Source organism: Peromyscus maniculatus, chromosome 13, assembly GCF_049852395.1.
Source record: "Peromyscus maniculatus bairdii isolate BWxNUB_F1_BW_parent chromosome 13, HU_Pman_BW_mat_3.1, whole genome shotgun sequence".
NCBI classification, from domain to species: domain Eukaryota; kingdom Metazoa; phylum Chordata; class Mammalia; order Rodentia; family Cricetidae; genus Peromyscus; species Peromyscus maniculatus.
The window spans coordinates 23,925,878-23,945,085 of record NC_134864.1 but is presented as its reverse complement, the minus strand read 5'-3'; the positions used below and the strand labels follow the sequence as shown (position 1 = coordinate 23,945,085).

Genomic DNA, 19,208 nt, shown 5'->3' with positions numbered 1-19,208 from the left:
GGAAGCTTCACTGATAACCATGACCAGTTATGTCCAAACATTTGAATCTATGATCCAATGTGCATAATGTGGCCAACAATGATGTTAATTGTAGACCAGCACCCTAGGAAGGACAGGGCCTTCCTCATCCACTCCAGCAGAAACAGCCCCAAGAGGCTCCTGGGGAAGCAGACCTCTAAAATTCCTGTTGTCCACAGAGGGCCGAGTGGCTGGACAACTGCCCTTCATCTTGCCTCACCTCTTTTGATGTCCTTGGACTGTGTACACCGTGTGCCAGCTCCACTGTCTCACGTGACAACCTTACCTACTGCACCACCCCAGAGTACTTTGCCTGCCTTTGATAGAACTGAGAGCATACACACACACTAAACAATGGCGACTCCAAGCCTCAGCCCATGTGAACAGTGCCCTTTATTTAGTAGAGAAAGGGTGGCCTTGCCAGATGCAGATGGCTCAGCAGACCATGGGCTGTCATCCTTCCCTGGTGGTCTCAGCAATGAGACAGAATGTCTGAGGGAGTTGAGCATTTTTTCTGGGTTCCAAAAAGAGGTGAGTTGGGGTCAATATTGCAGAGCGAGGGATATTTCTCCAAAGCCAAAAATGTCCTGGTATCACTCAGATGGACTCTAAAAGTATTCACATTTAGAGTCTAATGATTCTCCTGGTATTGCAGCCCATGCCGTGGTAGGTGTGTGGTATTGGCCACTTCTCACGTGGCTGAAGAAAAGAGGTCCCCTGGCGTGAGGAAGAGGCAGCAGCCAAGAAAGAGAGATCCACCTCTTCCTGGAGACCTAGCCAATACAGCGTGAATGTGAAGGCCCTTGCAGAGCAGTACCCACAATAATGATATCTGAGGTTGAGACTGGATTCTAGGTAGTGTGGCAGGAACTAGGTTTTCTTAAGAGGCAGAAATCCGGGCACATATCTGCGGGTGTTTCTGGAGAGGTGTCTCTGAGGTATTAAGACCCATCCTGAATGCTTTGTGTAGAACATTTCCGTAGGCTGCATCACCAGCTGTAAAAAATAAATAAATAAATAAATAAATAAATAAATAAATAAATAAATAAATAAATAAATAAATAAATAATGGAGAAACCAACAAGAGCATCAACATCAGCTGTCTGGGATTCCTGACTGTGGACACCATGTGACCAGTTTCTCTCACTCCTTTACTCTGCTTCCCAAAAGGACATAATGTGTCACCAAATATCAAAATTTCCTTGGGGTCCTGCCCTGAGGAGATTTCTCCCATAGGCCTGGAGAAGACTCTACAAATGGGGAACCTTGGGGCTAATCCGACGGAATGAATCTAAGCACATGGAGCTGTGACAGCCATCTTCATTTCTTAACCAAAAGGGGAGTGAATAGAGGAGGTGGGGCCAGATAAGGCCTGGAATAAGTCAGAAAGGGAATTTATGGGCTGAAAACCTGTTCCTATAAGTGGTTAGGTGAAATGTTATGAGTTTATTATAAAGGATGTCGTTTAGCTGCTGTGTGCAATGAATAGGTGGAGTTGGTGCCTGAGCTCACCTCCAAATGCCAAGGACATGGTACTGGATGCTGTGAAGACTTACAAGGGGAGGGTCATCCTGGGCTAACATTCCCTAGGTCTGACTTCCTAAGAAAGTGTAAGGGAGAGAAAAGAATGGCTGCCAGGCTGCAGAGCCAAGCCTGCCACATAGCTGTGTGGTGAGACCTGGGTCACTCTAGAGCTGTGTTAGGAAAACTGGATGTGGCAACTGTCTGGATGGGTCACACAGAGGGAGAGGTGTATGAAAGGTGACTGAGGTCTGGACTGTGTGTCAAGGTGGTAGCCGTGAGAATGACTAAAATGGGTATGTCTGATGGGGAGCCTGGTCTGAAAAGAAAGTCAGGATGGGAGATGTCCAGTAGAGCTAAAAACCAGCTCTTTCCTGTGAGCCTTGACTGGTTGGTGTGGCCGAGGTATTCACCCTCAGGAGAGGCCTTATTCAGCCTTGTTTTCCTTTTCTCACAAGGACACAGAGCACCTTAACTCGGTCTCAGACACAGGCACAGTGTTCAGTGTAGGGAGCCATGCAGCCTAGTCTCTGATCCGCATATGAATGCCTGTCCAACCGGTCTCTGCATGGTAAAGCCTGTGGAGATGGCCTCTCACTTGGCAAAGAACAGTGGACCTTGGGCATTGCAGGACTTGGCTGAATTCATGCAGCTTGTAGGCTCTTTTCTCTCACATTATATTGTTGATTCTTGGATGGTTTTGAATAATGCAGGGAGGGAGACCTCTGACCCGCTTCCTTGGGGCACCCACTCTCTACCTTGTCTTCATGGCCTCAGAGATTATTTGTTCTTGAACAGGTTTTCAGCTTCTCAACGCCTCAGGGGTGTGGCTCAGGTTTTCTGAATGAATCCAGAGCCTGTATTTCATTCACTTGACACTTGCTCCCAACCTCCTCACTGATGCAGGGCACGGGAGCAGACCAACTCTAAGGACAGACATGAGAATATTGATTGGTGACGGCAGGGATGGAAGCCAGGAGAACCAACATGGGTCAAGGTCCTGCTGGAAACCCTGCCCTGGGCTTTCTGGACTCCAGTCTCTACAAAAGGGTCTGTGGATGCTACCAAGTAAGGGATGGAAAAGGTCCCAACACAGACTAGACAAAGACGCTTGAACAGTGGAGCCAGGAGCTTCCAGGCTCAGGGACCACACTGTGGAAAGTCATGCTGTGAGATTTAGTTTGTTCTCATCCCTGAGTAAGGATACAAGTTCCTGGCTTGCTCTCCTCACAGGTAAATAAGAGCATCCCTGGGCAAAGGCTCTGAGCATGCCAATGGGGGTAGCCATGTCCTAAAACAATACATACTATTACAGCCACATAAAGTATGGTAAAGTAAACTGGACATAAAGAACAGGGGTAAATCATCTAGAATGCTAAGATTCAATAAGATCTAAAGCCAGAGAACTAGGCTGAGATGTTGGTGGTTTCCTAAATCAACAACCAAGGCAATTCTGAGGGACAGAGATCTCGTTGTCCTGACTGGCATCCAAAGAAGGAGTACAGCGCATGCGTTGGCCAATGTCTTGGTTCCCACTCCCACAGAGCAGTCACAGACTTCTCCAGCAAGTTCTGACACTGCTTCATGTCCATTAGGTTCCCCACCTGCAAAAACATATGGAGGAGTAAGCAACAGAGTTCAATCCCTGTGCCCTTCAAAGGGGTTTGGAGAATGACTTCACAGTGTTATCCTGGAACCTCCAGATGCTAGGCACAGCACATAGGTACCACACACACACACACACACACACACACACACACACACACACACACACGAGGAAATGAGAGGAGATAGGGTGAGAGGAGGAAATAAAGAAATAGGCAAGAAAGTGAGTGAGACAAAATGTGAATAATTTTAAATGCTTGACAAGGTGTCCTAGGTTCTCAGAGATAGACCATCTGTCTAAAAAAGGGTAAGGTTTGCAAGCAACATACATACCATGATGGAGCTGAAATCGACTGACTCTGCTCAAGCCTAGGCTACTAGTAGGAACAAGGACTGAAAGTCGCTACCCGTTCATGGAAGGAAGGGTGTCACAACTTGAGAATAGCCTGGAAAGAGAGCAAAGATTCGGCCTGAAGGCAGCATGGCCTTCTGGGAAATAACCTATTTCCTGGGATCATTAGGCTGGGACACAGTGGAAACATCCCAGTGATGTCTGCTGAGTATAGACAAGGTCAGTTATCTTGGGGAAGAAGCTGAGAGGGCAAGGGAGGATGTGCAGCTGGGTGTCAGCTTTGAACCCAGGAAAAGCAAAGAGGCTGAAGCCTCTGCTCATGGAGCTGACAGTTTTCAATGCTGGGAGCTGTGGTGAGCACTGGGAGCAATTGTGCTACTTGGTTTGAACTGTCAACTTGAGTAGCACAGAGTGACCTGGGACACTGAGGAATACTCTTCCAGAAGTTCACCTGTGAGCGTGACTATAGAGGAGCTATTGGATTGTCTTAATTCATATGGGCAGAACCAACTCTTCAGGGCAGGGCCATTCCCTGGGCTTGGGTCCCAGTCTGCACAGGAGTTGGGATCTCTAGTGGACACAAGCAAGCAAGCTCAATTGTGTGCATGTATTTCTGTCTGCTCTTCACTGTGGCTATGATATGACTAGCCGCTATGTGTTTGTGCCCTGACTTCCCTGTGTAATGGACTACAACCCGGAAGTGTAAGTCAAAATCATCCCAGTGGAAATGAACCTGAGCAGTCTTGTTCCAGATAATCACACTGACCACTCAGGGAAAACAGGTGGCAGATGTCTGATGGTTCTCTCTGTCTGACAATATCATCGAGCTCTGGCTCCCCACTCATTCTGAGGGACCCGGGGCACACTGCCTGAATCCCTCCAATTCTCAGATTTCCAAGTACAGTGTAAGAATCCTCTGTAGAGTTCCAGCAAGGTGGTGAGGGAATCTCTGTCAGTGCATGGCACATGCCAGATGACAGCAAAGGAACGCTCTAAGAAGCTCTGAGCATTGCTCCACCATCGACCGTCCAAGGAGGAGCAGTTATAAAGAGAAGAAAGCCTGGGAGGATCTCCATGCTGCTCTCACACTAGCGATCCACTGAGAGAAGTCATCAGCAGCTTCCAGATGACAGGCACAGATCCCCAGATTTCTCAAATGTAGGAACAACATGTAGGCCTGAAAAGACAGGACCTCTACTCAGGTGACACATGGCTCCTCTCAAGTCCCTCTTCTCATTCCTTCTTTCCTCCCGAACCCTACCCAGCTGTGACCTTCACACAAGACAGGCTCCTCGAACCCCTGTATTTTCATGCACCCTCTGAGGTCCGTGACTCTGTTTACCTCTTTTCATGTGGACTTACCTCAGCACCTTTGTCTTTCTGATTGTCCTGGCCTCTGCCAGTTCCCTGTGTTGGCTTGAACACCAGACTCCCGATCCTGGGATCTGATCCCTCCTGAGCACCTGTCACATGGCCGTGTCCATCCAATGACAACTGACAAAAGAACAGCTCAGATCATGGTACAAAGGCAGCCCAGAAGCTGGGCTCAAACCTCAGACCCAGTCTTCGCTCTCACTCCTTGTAGGTAAGAATGGGGTCAGGGCTGTGGAGGAAGAACCACTCCCATGATGCCACAGGGAGACTAGAGCAGGCACATGCCGGGAAGTGAGGAACAGGCTGCATACCTAGAGCTGTGAGCCCAGCTCTGTCAGACATCCCACACCTGGAACAAAGTCCCAAGAGATGCAGTGACCCGGGTCACAGGGCCACCCTCTGACACATCTGGAGAGACCCTACTCCAGGTTCTTCCCATCTAGAAGACTCAGAAAGAAGGCTGAAGGAGATTCAGGGAGAAATTGTTGCCTTCTCTGTGACAGAGCTTCTGTACAAGGACACCAGTATAGAAAGCAGGTCTGAAGGGGGATCGGTGGTTTCGCTGTATACTTCCCAGGTACAGCTGGGCTTCACAACATCTTCCCACCCCACTTCCTACTGTCAAAGTTCTTCTTGTCTTAGTGTCACCATAGTGACAGTATCACCAGGTAAGGGCATGCTGGGCTGTGTTTATATGGAGACAGGTGAATCAGCCTGTCGGCTTGAAAGGCAGAAGAGCCTTGTCAACAGGATCACATATTGGTACAAGGGCTTCTGCATTAGATGGTGGCAAAGCCCCAGCTCAGCCCAGCCTACAGCTGGCACAGGACCTTCCAGATACTGCACACATTCTAAATGTCCATACAGACATGGAAGGACAGAAAGGTCCAGAACCCTGTCCCAAAAATCTTTCTTATAATCTGGAGCATGGTTCTACTGTGATTGTTGTAAGGTAATATCAACTGGGTAATTGGACCTAGAGTACATGGAATTGGGGGTTGGAAAGGGCCAGCATTAGTGCCCCATGAAAATGAGTTCATTTTCTTCTTTGCTTGTAGGGCTTGAAGACACACTCAGCACTTCTCACCTGATAATCAGATGCTTTGGATGGCTATCCCAGTATCCTCTGCTCTTGAGAATGGAGTTAGTTCCCCATGGAGACACCTGTGGCACTGCAATCACATTGACTTCTTGGGTTGCCCAGTGTCCCATGGACTGGACATGCAGCAGGAGACACTGACTATCCAGACTTTCATCTGCAGATGCTTGTGACAAGACCTGGCTGATGCCCCACACTGTGCTATCAGAATACAGGTCAGAGCTCCGTATTTCTTGTCTGTCCATGTAAACTGCAGGGAGATCTTGAGATGTCCCCTTTGAGCCTTTTCCATATCCCTCTGTCAGGCACCAGATCATCACATTAGATTCCATCTGGACAATTGATCCTATTCCAGTCGAGTCTTGTTCTAGTCAGGCATGAGCCTCAGCAACAATGAACAACCTGCCTTTGTAATCAGAGTTCCCATAATAGAGAACACAATGCCCAGGAAATACAAAGACATAGGTCACATGGCTGCCGTGAAAAATTAGTAGAGTCCCCTCCCCAGGCACCTTAGATGTGAAAGACTGAGGATTGGAAATTGATGGATGTTTTGTAAGCAACCACTTCCTTTTGAGGGAGAGTTCCTAGATGCCATGGTGGGGAGTCCTGTGATATTGCAGACATCTCTTCTAGACCGGTGGGAGCGGATGGTATGCAGAAACTGGGATCCAGTTCAGCCTCCCACAGTTGGCCTCTTCAATGTGACATCAGGCCCCACAGGTCTTGACACACTCTGTCTGTCCAGTTGAACGGTAGGGGGACATTGAAGTGGCCCTTTGAGCTTTGACCATAGTCACTCTGCCAGGCCCTAGATCCCCAAGCAGAGTCTTCTATATGAACATCTGTTCCCTGTGGACAACAGTTCCACATCACAACACTTCCCACCTGTAGTGTGTAGCCATTCCAGCTTTGATCTGGAAGTTCCAACCCCCATTGAGGCTTCGGCAACTGTCATGCCTACAAGGCAGGGACAAGGGAAAACCCTGGAGACCCAAGATCGAGAGGGGCCAGTGCTCTCTCTCTTCCTGGACCCAAAACAGTGGAGGTTAACCAAGCAGAGCTCAAGAGAACAACGCTGGACTGCAATAACCTTCCCCAGACCCTGCGACCTACCTATCCCTTAATTTGTAAGTTACCCACTAAATAAATCATCCTTTTAACTATGTGGAATGGCCTTAATAATTTCCCAATACCCACCCACCCCACTCCAATCACAGTGTTTTGTTTTCTACTGCTAGTTTAGTTACATTGGACACTACCTGAGTATGTTCCAGCAGGATTATTTCCTGAGGAAGTATGCTAAATGGCAGGGTTTAATACAGCTAGTGTAGAAATACATCTGAACATCCCATTGATCCCCACAAAATAACCATACACATTTCTTATTTTCCAGATGCAAAGGAAGAGAAAATAAAGTGCAAATCACATATGCCTCCTCCCATACCTGCGTGCCCAGTTCCTCACTGGGCTCTGCCTCCTGCCTCTTTCAGGGGAGCTGCTTTGTTGTTGAACATAGGATAGGCTTTTGTGATTGAAACCCCAAGGGAAGCAGCACACACTTAACAGGCAATCCCTGATTCTCTTGTGTAGTCTCTTGAAGCACCCGATGATGGGAAGAGCACAGATGCCCAGATTTCTCACATTAGGAATAACGGGTGGACCTGAAAAGACAGGACCTCTGCTCAGGTGGCCCTTGGGCAAGCCCCATCTTCAGAGGAATTCTAGGCGTTGAAAAGAATGAACTATGTCACTCTGGACAGTGGCAGGAAGGGCAAGAAAGAGGGCCAGACCGAGTTTACCTCCCTGCTACAGATGGTTGTGATGATGCAGATGAGGTTGTCTGACTTATCAATTGTGACCTCCTGTCCTGCAGACAGAGATGATGGCCTACAAGGAAGCCACATGCAGAAAGGAGTTGAAAGGGAGGAGGAAGAGGATAGAAAACTATAGAATGAGAAGGACAGGAGTAGCAAGTACTTGAACATAAGCCAGCACAACCCTTCCTGAGGCCCTGACACTGGACAGAGACTTCCTGAAGGAAGATGTGGGAACACAGATGAATTGCCACACAGAGAGTCACAGGGCTCAGAGGAGAGCACAGCAAAGAGAGTGCACAGGTGACATCATTATAGGCTGTCCCCATGATCCTCGCTATTGAAGGCCCACACTAGGGTTAGGCAATGGCCATTCAAAAAACACAAGGGAACTGAAGATGGAACTTGAGATGGCTGAATTAACAAGCTAGTGAATGATCACAAGGTCTTTGCTGGGGAGAGAAAGAGCTGGTGTAGATCCAGGTGCCTGTCTGGTGCAGGATCTAGGTATCAGGGAAGTCCAGCTGCTCACTGCATTGTTTTAGTGGGATTCCCTGTTTGACCACACTAAACCTTCCCTGCAGAAAAGGAGGCTGGGATCTACAAGTTAAACACAGCTGGGAGCATGTTAGTGAATGGTGAGCTGCTGTGCAAAGTGACAACGTGTGAGAGTGTCCACACAACCAGATGTTCAAGGAATGAAGAGGAACAGGCCTGTCCAGAGGGATCTGAATGTTCTCTGCATGAGAGATCCACCCAGGGATCCTTCAATCCCGATCAGTACACCAGGGGTTTACTCATTCCTAGAACTAATGCCAGTTTAGACTGGGGCGGATATATGGTGGGGAATGGAGGTGAGAAAGCCTCATGGCACCTTCGCACATTCCTCACCTGGTCTGACATTTGAAATCTAGACATTGTCCTCTCTGACATAGAACTGTCCTGGTTTGATGTTGGAAACTCAAATTTTCAAACCCTTGACCTAGGTTTTTCAGCAGGAGCATCAGACACAGCAACTACAGCAGAAGTTAGAGAGGCCCAGGGAATGGGCCCTCACTGACAGAGCAAGAGATTGTGTTCAGACTGCCCAGCCACCAATAGGAAAGGACCTTGGTGCACAGTTGACTGTGGCTTCAGCCTGGGACATCCCCTTCAAGGGTGACTCATGATGTTGACTTCGCTGCTGTTTCTGGTGACATCCACAAAGAGGACAGTGACAGCAGGTCAGAGCAGAAAGGATTAGGGGATGCATCCAACCTGCCCCAATCAGTGCCTTCATTTCAGAGTAGAAAGAAAAATCCTGGACTGTGACAGGTCTCCTCAAGTTGACTGAGTTTCTGGTTGGGACAGAAAACAGCATCAGGAGCTGAGGGATCACCCAGGTCCAGGAGGGCTGCCTGGTGACATGTTTTACCTGGAATGATCACTGGCTCTGAAAATCCTACAGTTATATGTGAAGGAATGATGGGGTCCCACAGAAGGAACATGGCCTCTTAATGCTGGGAGTCCACCACAGTTACCCTCTCAGGCTGATATCAGGCTCTTATCTTTCCCACTGTTCTGTCCCCTCACCTGCATTTCCCATGACCAGCAAAACAGTAGCACATGCTACAGGTCTTTGGCCCTGTTGGAACTGCCAACACTCCCAGGTCCTGTGAGCCAACACAGATTCCAGAACACCATTTCATCAAAAGTTCAATTGTAAGAAATGTGTATTCAGTGCCCGTAAACACTTCACTATGACAGAGAGACATCAGATGCTGCCATCTAGGCTGGAGCATGCCACAGGGCTGCTCTCAAGTCCATCTGTCTCATCCCTTCTTTCCTCCCAGGCTATGCCCAGCTGTGACCTTCACACAAGACAGGCTCTTCCAACTCTCTGTACTTCCATGGACACCCTGAGATCCGTGACTCTGTTTACCTGTTTTCATGTGACTTACCTCAGCACCTTTCTCTTCCTGATTGTCCTGGACTCTGCCAGCTCCCTGTAGACAACTTAACTGAACCTGGGATCTGATCTCTCCTGAGGGCCTGTCATATAGCCGTGTCCATCCAATGAAAACTGACAAAAGAACAGCTCAGATCATGGCACAAAGGAAGCCCAGAAGCTGGGCTCAAAACTCAGACTCAGTCTTCTCCCTCATTCCTTGTCGGTAAGAACGGGGTCAGGGCTGTGGAGGAAGAACAGCTCCCATGGTACTACAGGGGAACTGGAGCAGGCACATGCCAGGAAGTGAGGAACATGCTGCGTGGCTAGAACTGTGAGCCCAGCTCTGTCAGATATCCCACACCTGGAACAAAATCCCAAGAGATGCAGTGACCCAGGTCACAGGGACGCCCTCTGACACATCTGGAGAGACCCTCCTCCAGGTTCTTCCCATCTAGAAGACTCAGAATGAAGGCTGAAGGTGATTCGGGGAGAAACTGTTGCCTTCTCTGTGACAGAGCTTCTGTACCAGTTCACCAAATAGAAAGCAGTTCTGAAGGGGGATCGGTGGTTTCGCTGTCTACTTCCCAGGTACAGCTGGGCCTCACAAAGTCTTCCCATCCACTTCATACTGTCAAAGTCATTTTTCTCGTAGCATCACCATAATAACAGTAGCACAAAGTAAGGGCATGCTGGGCTGTGTTTATATGGAGACAGGTGAATCATTCCATTGGCTTGAAGAGCAGAACAGCCTTGTCAACAGGATCACATATTGGCACAAGGGCTTCTGCATTAGATGGTGGCAAAGTCCCAGCTCAATCCCAGCTGAAACATGACCTTCCAGAGACTGCACACATTATAAATGTCCATAAAGTCATGGGAGGACTGAGAGGCCCAGAAACCCATCCCAACTGAGTTTCCCAAAATCTGGAGCAAGGTTCTACTGTGACTGTTGGAAGGAAATGTCTTCTGGGTGATTGACATAGAATACATGGAGGAAGGTAGGAGAAAAAGGGCCAGCATGAGTGCCCCATGAGAATGAGTTTATTTTCTTCTTGGCATGTAGAGCTAAAGACACCCACAGTGCTTCTTGCCTGATCATCAGATGCTTTGGATGGCTATCCCAGTATCCTCTGCTCTTGAGAATGGAGTTAGTTCCCTCTGGAGACTCCTGTGGCACTGCAATCACAATGAACTTTTGAGTTGCCCAGTGTCCCATGGACTGGACATGCAGCAGGAGATATTAACCATCCAGACTTTAATCTGCATATGCTAGTGTCCAGACCTGGCTGATGCCCCACACCGTGCTATCAGAATATAGGTCAAGTTCATTCTTATCTGTCCATGTGAACTGCAGGGAGATCTCGAGGTGTCCCCCTTTGAGCCTTGACTGTAGTCCCTCTGTCAGGCACCAGATTATCACATAAGATTCCATCTGGACATTTCTTCCCTGTGCACAATGGCCTCACATCCCTTCTCCATCTCTTGCTTATGTGAGAGAATTGACCTTCTTTTTCCAGTCAAGTCTTGTTCTAGTCAGGCATGAACCTCAGCAACAATAAACCACCTGCCTTTGTGGTGAGAGATCCCACAATTGAGAACACAATGCCCAGGAAATGCAAGGATCTATGTCACATGGCTACCATGAAAAAATCAGTAGAGTCCCCTTCTCAAGCCTCCTCAGATATGAAAGACTGAGGATTGGAAAGCGGATGGATGTTTTGTAAGCAAACACTGCACTTGAGGGCATGCTCCCGGAATGCCACAGTGGAGAGTCCTATGATATTGAAGACATCTCCTCTAGACTGGGTGCCCAGGATATGCAGGACCTGGGATCCAGCTCAGCCTCCCACAGTTGACCTCTTCAATGTGACATCAGGCCCCACAGGTCTTGACACACTCTGCCTGTCCAGTTGAACTGTAGGGGGACATTGAAGTGGCCCTTTGAGCTTTGACCATAGTCACTCTGCCAGGTCCTAGATCCCCAGGCAGAGTCTTCTATATGAAAACCTGTTCCCTGTGGACAACAGCTCCACATCACAACACACACCACCCACCTCACTCAGATCACAGTCTTTTGTTGTCTTCTGCTAGTTCAGTTACATCACACACAACTTGAGTATGTTCCAGCAGGATTTCTTCCTGAGGAGGTATGCTAAGTGGCAGGATTTAATCCAGCTGGTGTAGAAATATGTCTGAACACCCCATTGTTCCCCACAAAACAAGCATACACATTTCTTATTTTTTTGGATCAAAAGGCAGAAGAAATAAAATGTAAAGCACATATGCCCCTCTCATACCTGCGTACCGAATTCCTCACTGGGCTTTGAACCCTGCCTCTTCCAGGGGACCCACTTTGTTGTTGAACATAGGATGGGCTTTTGGGATTGAAACCCCAAGGGAAGCAGCACACATTTGACAGGCAATCCCTCATTCTCTTGTGTAGTATCTTGAAGCACCCGATGTGAAGAGCACAGATCCCCAGATTTCTCACATTAGAAATAACGGGCAGACCTGAAAAGACAGGACCTCTGCTCAGGTGGCCCTTGGCCAAGCCCCATCTTCAGAGGACTTCTAGGTCTAGACATTAAAAAGAATGAACTATGTCCCTCTGGACAGTGGCAGGCAGGGGAAGAAAGAGGGCCACACCCTGTTTACCTTCCTGCTACAGATGGTTGTGATGATGCAGATGAGGTTGTCTGACTTAGCACCTGTGACCTCCTGTCCTGCAGAGAGAGATCATGGCCTGCAAGGTGGCCACATGCAGAAAGGAGGTGCGAGGGAGGAGGGAGAGAATAGAAAACCATAGGATGAGAAGGACAGGAGTCCTAAGTACTTGAACATAAGCCAGCCCATCCCTTCCTGAGGTCATGACTCTGAACAGAGACTTCCTGAAGGAAGATGTGGGAACACAGATGAATTGCCCACACAGAAAGTCACAGGGGACACAGTGCTCAAAGGGAGAGCACAGCAGAGAGAGTGCACAGGTGACATCATTATAGGCTGTCTCCATGTTCCTGGCTAATGAAGGCCCACACTAGGGTTAGGCAATGGCCATTCAGAAAAGACAAGGGAACTGAAGATGGAACTCTAGATGGCTGAATTTCAAGCTAGTGTATGATCACGAGGTGTTTGCTGGGGAGAGAAACAGCTGGTGTAGATCCAGGTGCCTGTCTGGTGCAGGATCTAGGCATCAGGAAGTCCAGCTACTCACTGCAATGTTTTAGTGGGATTCCCGGTTTGACCACACTAAACCTTCTCTGTAGAAAACGAGGCTGGGATCTACAAGTTAAACACAGCTGGGAGCATGTTAGTGAATGGTGAGCAGCTGTGCAAAGTGACAATGAGTGTGAGAGTGTGCACACAACCGGATGATAAAGAATGAAGAGGAACAGGCCCGCCCAAGGGATCTGAATGGTCTGTGCATGAGAAATCTATCCAGGGAACCTTCACTCACCGTCAGTATACCAGGGGTTTATTCATTCCTAGAACTAATGCCAGTTTAGCCTGGGGCGGATATATCGTGGGGAATGGAGGTGAGAAAGTCTCATGGCACCTTGCCACATTCCTCACCTGCTATTCCATTTCAAATCTAGACATTGTCCTCTCTGACATAGAACTGTCCTGGTTTCAGATTGGAAACTCAAGTTTTCAAACCCATGACCTAGGTTTCAGCAGCAGGAGCATCAGACACAGCAACTACAGCAGAAGTTAGAGAGGCCCAGGGCCCGGCCCTCACTGACACAGCAAGACTTTGTGTTCAGACTGCCCAGCCACCAACAGGAAAGGACCTTGGTATACAGTTGACTGTGGCTTCAGCCTGGGACCTCCCCTTCAAGGGTGACTCATGATGTTGACTGCTCTGCTGTTTCTGGTAACATACACAAACAAGACAGTGACAGCAGGTCAGAGCAGAAAGGATTAGGGGATGCATCCCACCTGCCCCAATCAGTGCCTTCTCTTCAGAGTAGAAAGAAAAATTGTGGACTGTGACAGGTCTCCTCAAGTTGACTGAGTTTCTGGTTGGGACAGAAAACAGCATCAGGAGCTGAGGGATCACCCAGGTCCAGGAGGGCTGACTAGTGACATGTTTTACCTGGCATGATCACTGGCTCTGAAAATCCTACAGTTATATGTGAAGAATGGTGGGGTCCCACAGAAGGAACATGGCCTCTTAATGCTTGGAGTCAACCACAGTTACCCTCTCAGGCTGACTTCAGACTCTTATCTTTCCCACTGTTCTGTCCCCTCACCTGCATTTCCCATGACCAGCAAAAGAGCAGCACATACCACAGGTCTTTGGCCCTGATGGAACTGCCAACACTCCCAGGTCCTGACAGCCAAGAGGGATTCCAGAACACCATTTCACCAAAAGTTCATTGCAAGAAATGTGTTTTCAGTGCCCATGAACACTTCACTATGACCGAGAGATATCAGATGCCGCCATCCAGGGTGGCAGCTTTCCACAGGCTGCTCTCAAGTCCATCTGTCTCATCCCTTCTTTCCTCCCAGGCTATGCCCAGCTGTGACCTTCACACAAGACAGTCTCCTCCAACTCTCTGTACTTCCATGGACACCCTGAGATCCATGACTCTGTTTACCTGTTTTCATGTGACTTACCTCAGCACCTTTGTCTTCCTGATTGTCCGGGACTCTGACAGCTCCCTGTAGACAGCTTGACCGATCCTGGGATCTGATTCCTCCTGAGGGCCTGTCACATGGCAGTGGCCATCGAGTGTCGACTGACAAAAGAACAGCTCAGATCATGGCACAAAGGAAGCCCAGAGGCTGGGCTCAAACCTCAGACCCAGTCTTCTCTCTCACTCCTTGTAGGTAAGAATGGGGTTGGGGCTGTGGAGGAAGAACGGCTCCCATGATGCTACAGGGGGACCGGAGCAGGTACATGCGAGGAGCAGGCACATGCCAGGAAGTGAGGAACAGGCTGCATGGCTACAGCTGTGAGCCCAGCTCGGTCACACAGCCCACACCTGGAACAAAATCCCAAGAGATGTAGTGACCCAGGTCACAGGGACGCCCTCTGACACATCTGGAGAGACCCTCCTCCAGGTTCTTCCCATCTAGAAGACTCAGAATGAAGGCTGAAGGAGATTCAGGGAGAAATTGTTGCCTTCTCTGTGACAGAGCTTCGGTACCAGTTCACCAGTATAGAAAGCAGGTCTGAAGAGGGGATTGGTGGTTTCGCTGTCTACTGCCCAAGTACAGCTGGGCCTCACGATGTCTTCCCATCCCACTGCCTACTGTCAAAGTCCTTCTTCTCATAGCATCACCATAATAACAGTAGCACAAAGTAAGGGCATGCTGGGCTGTGTTTGTATGGAGACAGGTGAATCATACCATAGGCTTGAAGAGCAGAACAGCCTGGTGAACAGGATCACGTATTGGCGCAAGGGCTTCTGCATTAGATGGTGGCAAAGTCCCAGCTCAATCCCAGCTGGCACATGACCTTCCAGAGACTGCACACATTATAAATGTCCATAAAGTCATGGGAGGACAGAGAGGCCCAGAAACCCATCCCAACTGTGTTTCCCAAACTCTGGAGCAGGGTTCTACCGTGACTGTTGTAGGGAAATGGCTTCTGGGTGATTGGACATAGAATACATGGAGGAAGGTAGGAGCAAAAGGAAATAGCATGAGTGCCCCATGAGAATGAGTTTATTTTCTTCTTGGCATGTAGGGCTAAAAGACACCATGAGTGCTTCTTGCCTGATCATCAGAAGATTTGGATGGCTATCCTAGTATCCTCTGCTCTTGAGAATGGAGTTAGTTACCTCTGGAGACTCCTGTGGCGCTATAATCAAAATGACCTCTTGGATTACCCAATGTCCCATGGACTGGACTTGCAGCAGGAGATACTAAGCATTCAGACATTCATCTGCAGATGCTTGTGTCCAGAACTGGTTGATGCCCCACACTGTGCTATCATAATGTAGGTCAGAGTTCAATACTTCTTGTCTGTTCACCTGAACTGCAGGGAGATCTCCAGGTGTCCCCTTTGAGCCTTGACCAGAGTCCCACTGCCAGGCACCAGATCATCACATAAGATTCCATCAGGACATTTCTTCCTTACACACAATGGCCTCACATCCTTTCTCCATCCCTTGCTTAGGTGAGAGAATTGACCTTGTTTTTCCAGTCCAGTATTGTTCTAGTCAGGCATGACCCTCAGCAACAATCAACCACCTGCCTTTGTAGTCAGAGATCCTACAATTGAGAGCAAAATGCCCAGGAAATAAAAGGACCTAGGTCACATGGCTGCCATGAAAAAATCAGTAGGGTCTCCTCCTCCAGGCTCCTCAGATGTGAAAGACTGAGAATTGAAAATTGATGGACCTTTTGTAGTCAGCCTCTGTCGTTTGAGAGCATTCTCCTGGAATGCCACAGTGGAGAGTCCTGTGATACTGAAGACATCTCATCTAGACTGGGTGCCCAGGGTATGAAGGAACTGGGATCCAGCTCAGCCTCCCAGAGTAGCATCTTCAATGTGACATCAGGCCTCACAGGTCTTGACACACTATGCCTGTCCACTTGAATTGTACGGGGAAGTTGAAGTTGCCCTTTGAGCTTTGACCATAGTCAATCTGCCAGACACTAGGTCCCCAGGTAGAGTCTTCCATATGAACATCTGTTCCCTGTGGACAACAGCTCCACATCACAACACCCACCACCCACCACATTCCGATCACAGTCTTTTGTTGTCTACTGCTAGTTCAGTTACTTCAGACACCACCTGAGTATGTTCCAGCAGGATTTCTTCCTGAGGAGGTATGCTAAGTGGCAGGGCTTAATCCAGCTGGTGTAGAAATACATCTGGTCATCCCATTGGACCACACACACACACAAAAAAAAAACATATATATTTCTGATATTTCGATGAAAAGGCAGAGAAAATAAAATGCAAAGCACATATGCACCCTCTCAAACCTGCATGCCCAATTCCTTGGGCTCTTCATCCTGTCTCTTTCACGGGAGCCACTTTGTTGTTGAACATGGGCTGGACTTGTGTCTTTCGATCCCCTGAGAAGCAGCATAATCTGGAGAAGCAGGCCCTGATTCTCTTGCACAGTCTCTGGAAGCACCCGATGTTCTGAGGGTTCAGTGCATTTTCCATGTCAGAGTCATTTCCAGAGGATGTTGTGGTTTCCTCTTCTGATATGCTGCTGCATACACTGAGAGAAGTCTCACCTCTGGATAGGGTGGCATAGCTCTAAGTGGGGCTCTGCTTCTGGGGATAATGTACAGGCATGGAGGCACTTCTGGCCACCTTCTGCCCTGGGGCTGCTGGCACAACAGGCTGGGGCTAGTGTGAGGGCTGGGTGTGGAGGAGGCCAAAGGTGGGCTCACTGGACCTCCGTTTGGGGGGAAGACCAGAGACAGAGGGATATACTAGGGATGCAGGAGGCGCAGCTCCAGAGTCCCCAGACTTGACTGAGGTGTTGCAGCCGATCTCAAGGGGCAGCCCCTTCCGGGCCTGCTCTCTGATGATTAGGTATGTCCCCATCAACTCATCATATCTGTTTTTTTGCAGGGATTCCAAAACATCATTCATATTAAAGCCGAGGTCAGAGAGTGTGTCTAAAACCTTGGGATCTAACAAGGTTTCACTTGGGATGTTTTCTTTCCACTTCATAACCCATGGATCTTGCTGAAGGTCTTCAATGGAGGGCTTCCTCTCTGGGGCAACTGTCAACATTTGGTGAATTAAATTTTCCAGTTGCCCAGAGACATGAGCTGGAATATCATAGGTGCCTGTGATGATCTTCCCCTCGATCTCTTCCATGGTGTCTCCTTGGAAGGGGTGGTTCCCGGTGGTGACCAAATACAGCAGCACACCCAGACTCCACACATCTGTCTTCTTCCCATCATAGCCCAACCCCAGGACCTGTTCTGGGGCATTGAAGCTCTTGGTCCCACATTGCTGGTGCAGTAGAGTTCCAGGTCTACAACTGGTGGCGAGGCCCAAGTCTGCCAGCTTCACGTTGCCCTCTTCATCAAAGAGGATATTTTCGGGCTTCAGGTCTCGATGGACGATGTCAAGGTCATGGCAATACTTGATGGCTGACAGGATCTGCCCGAATATTTTCTGTGCCTCTTCCTCCTGCAGCCTGCCCTCCTCCGTCACTCTTTGGAACAAGTCTCCTCCCGGGGCAAACTCTGTGATGAAGTAGATTTGCTCTTGGGTTACCAGCACCTGGAAGAGGCGAATGATGTTGGGATGGTGCAGTCTTTCCAGGGCCACCATCTCAGATACGATGAACCGGAGGTCCTCCTCGAGGTTTTCTATCACTTTGATTGCCACTGGTATGCCTGTGAGGCGATGGTAGGCCAGCTGCACAGAGCCAAATGCACCGTGGCCGATGGGAAATAGGACCATATATTGGCTGTTCAGGCTCTTGGTGTTGGGGTGGCAGTCCATGAGGCTAGGTGGTCACTGTGCTCCCGTGCAGACAGGTGGTGGCAAAGTCTCAGCTCAACAACTAACCAGATAGCTATGAGAGTCCCACAGGTCACCTAAATCAGCTCCCTGCTCTGTAGGGACAGAGCTGCAGCCCAGCCCACGGCCTTATATACAGGACCCTCATCCCTCACAATTGCTCCTTGTGAGGTCAGAGTGAGAAATGGACCAATCATAGCAGGCTATCTATAGCCCACAGTGGCTGGCTTCATGTTGTGCCCCAGGTACCTTTCCCCTTCTCATCAAAATGAGGTTAGTCTCCACCAGCTTTTGCTTCAGTGGATCAGACAGACAGATGGATATTATCTCATCTACAAATTACAGCCAGCACAGTCTTCAGTGGCCTTTGTCCTTGGCTTCTGTGTACCTCAAACCATTTCTGGCTTGTTGAGGATGAGGCACCTTTTGAACAGGTCTCCTGTAGAGAGGCAAAGTCATTAGGGATTTGTCAAAGCCATGTTTACAGTCTTCTGTTCTTGGGACCAGCAGGGTACTAAAGGCAGGAAGATCCGTGGCATGGAGAGTGCTTGGTCCCTCTCTAGCCTGAACCTGTTAGGCCCAGGCCTGGCCCAGGGGTTTACTTCCAGTGTTGATTAAAGGCCACTTTAAATATGAACTCCCAGATAGTAGGAGGAGGCCCCTTGGGGTCTCTGGGCATGGACTTACTCTCTCTGAGGAGGTAGTAATGGTTGGGAGTGGGGAAGGGCTCTAGGTTCCTGTCATGCCTGTTGACCTCAAGGAGTCCTGGGAAACTGCTGTGTTAACTGGGCTCCTTATAGATAGGAGATCTGAATTGCTCCCTGTGATCCTGAGTGCTGATTGTCCCTAGGACCATTGTCCAGGACAACTCCTAGAGCATGGCTGCAGGCTCCTGTCTGCTTCTCCAACCGTCTCCAGTCATTCCTCTCTCACAGTTCCTGAGAGTCACTCCATTTGGGGGACAGGATCATGTCTCTCAACCAGAGGTCAAGCTCTTCTTGTCTTTGAGACAAACATAAACTAGCTTATAAGGACTGCTGGGA

The 19,208-nt window shown here is 48.9% G+C and overlaps 1 protein-coding gene across 12 annotated transcripts; it reads right to left on the bottom strand.

Annotated features, from left to right (window-relative positions):
• Window positions 1-380: 380 nt before the first annotated feature.
• On the bottom strand, window positions 381-18,280 carry LOC121826791 (putative sperm motility kinase W). Of its 12 annotated transcripts, none has more exons than XM_076549791.1 (11): window positions 14,334-18,280; window positions 12,014-12,227; window positions 9,727-11,631; window positions 8,896-9,123; window positions 7,417-7,633; window positions 4,859-6,821; window positions 4,230-4,673; window positions 3,478-3,590; window positions 2,983-3,143; window positions 2,298-2,465; window positions 381-1,014 (listed from the first exon to the last, which is right to left on the bottom strand). In XM_076549791.1, the coding sequence occupies exon 1, from the start codon at window positions 18,145-18,147 to the stop codon at window positions 17,032-17,034; it is 1,116 nt and encodes a 371-aa protein (XP_076405906.1). In that variant the 5' UTR covers window positions 18,148-18,280; the 3' UTR covers window positions 381-1,014; window positions 2,298-2,465; window positions 2,983-3,143; window positions 3,478-3,590; window positions 4,230-4,673; window positions 4,859-6,821; window positions 7,417-7,633; window positions 8,896-9,123; window positions 9,727-11,631; window positions 12,014-12,227; window positions 14,334-17,031. The 12 variants fall into 12 exon arrangements, with proteins under 12 accessions (XP_076405906.1, XP_076405908.1, XP_076405905.1 ...); XM_076549793.1 differs by lacking the exon at window positions 8,896-9,123 and having other exon boundaries at window positions 4,263-4,673; window positions 4,859-4,990; window positions 5,958-6,821; XM_076549790.1 differs by lacking the exon at window positions 8,896-9,123.
• Between the last annotated feature and the right edge of the window lie 928 nt (window positions 18,281-19,208).

What these genes read in the sequence shown, in the direction of transcription:
- LOC121826791 (XM_076549791.1), bottom strand. Translation starts at nt 18,147, where the DNA reads ATGGACTGCCACCCCAACACCAAGAGCCTGAACAGCCAATATATGGTC.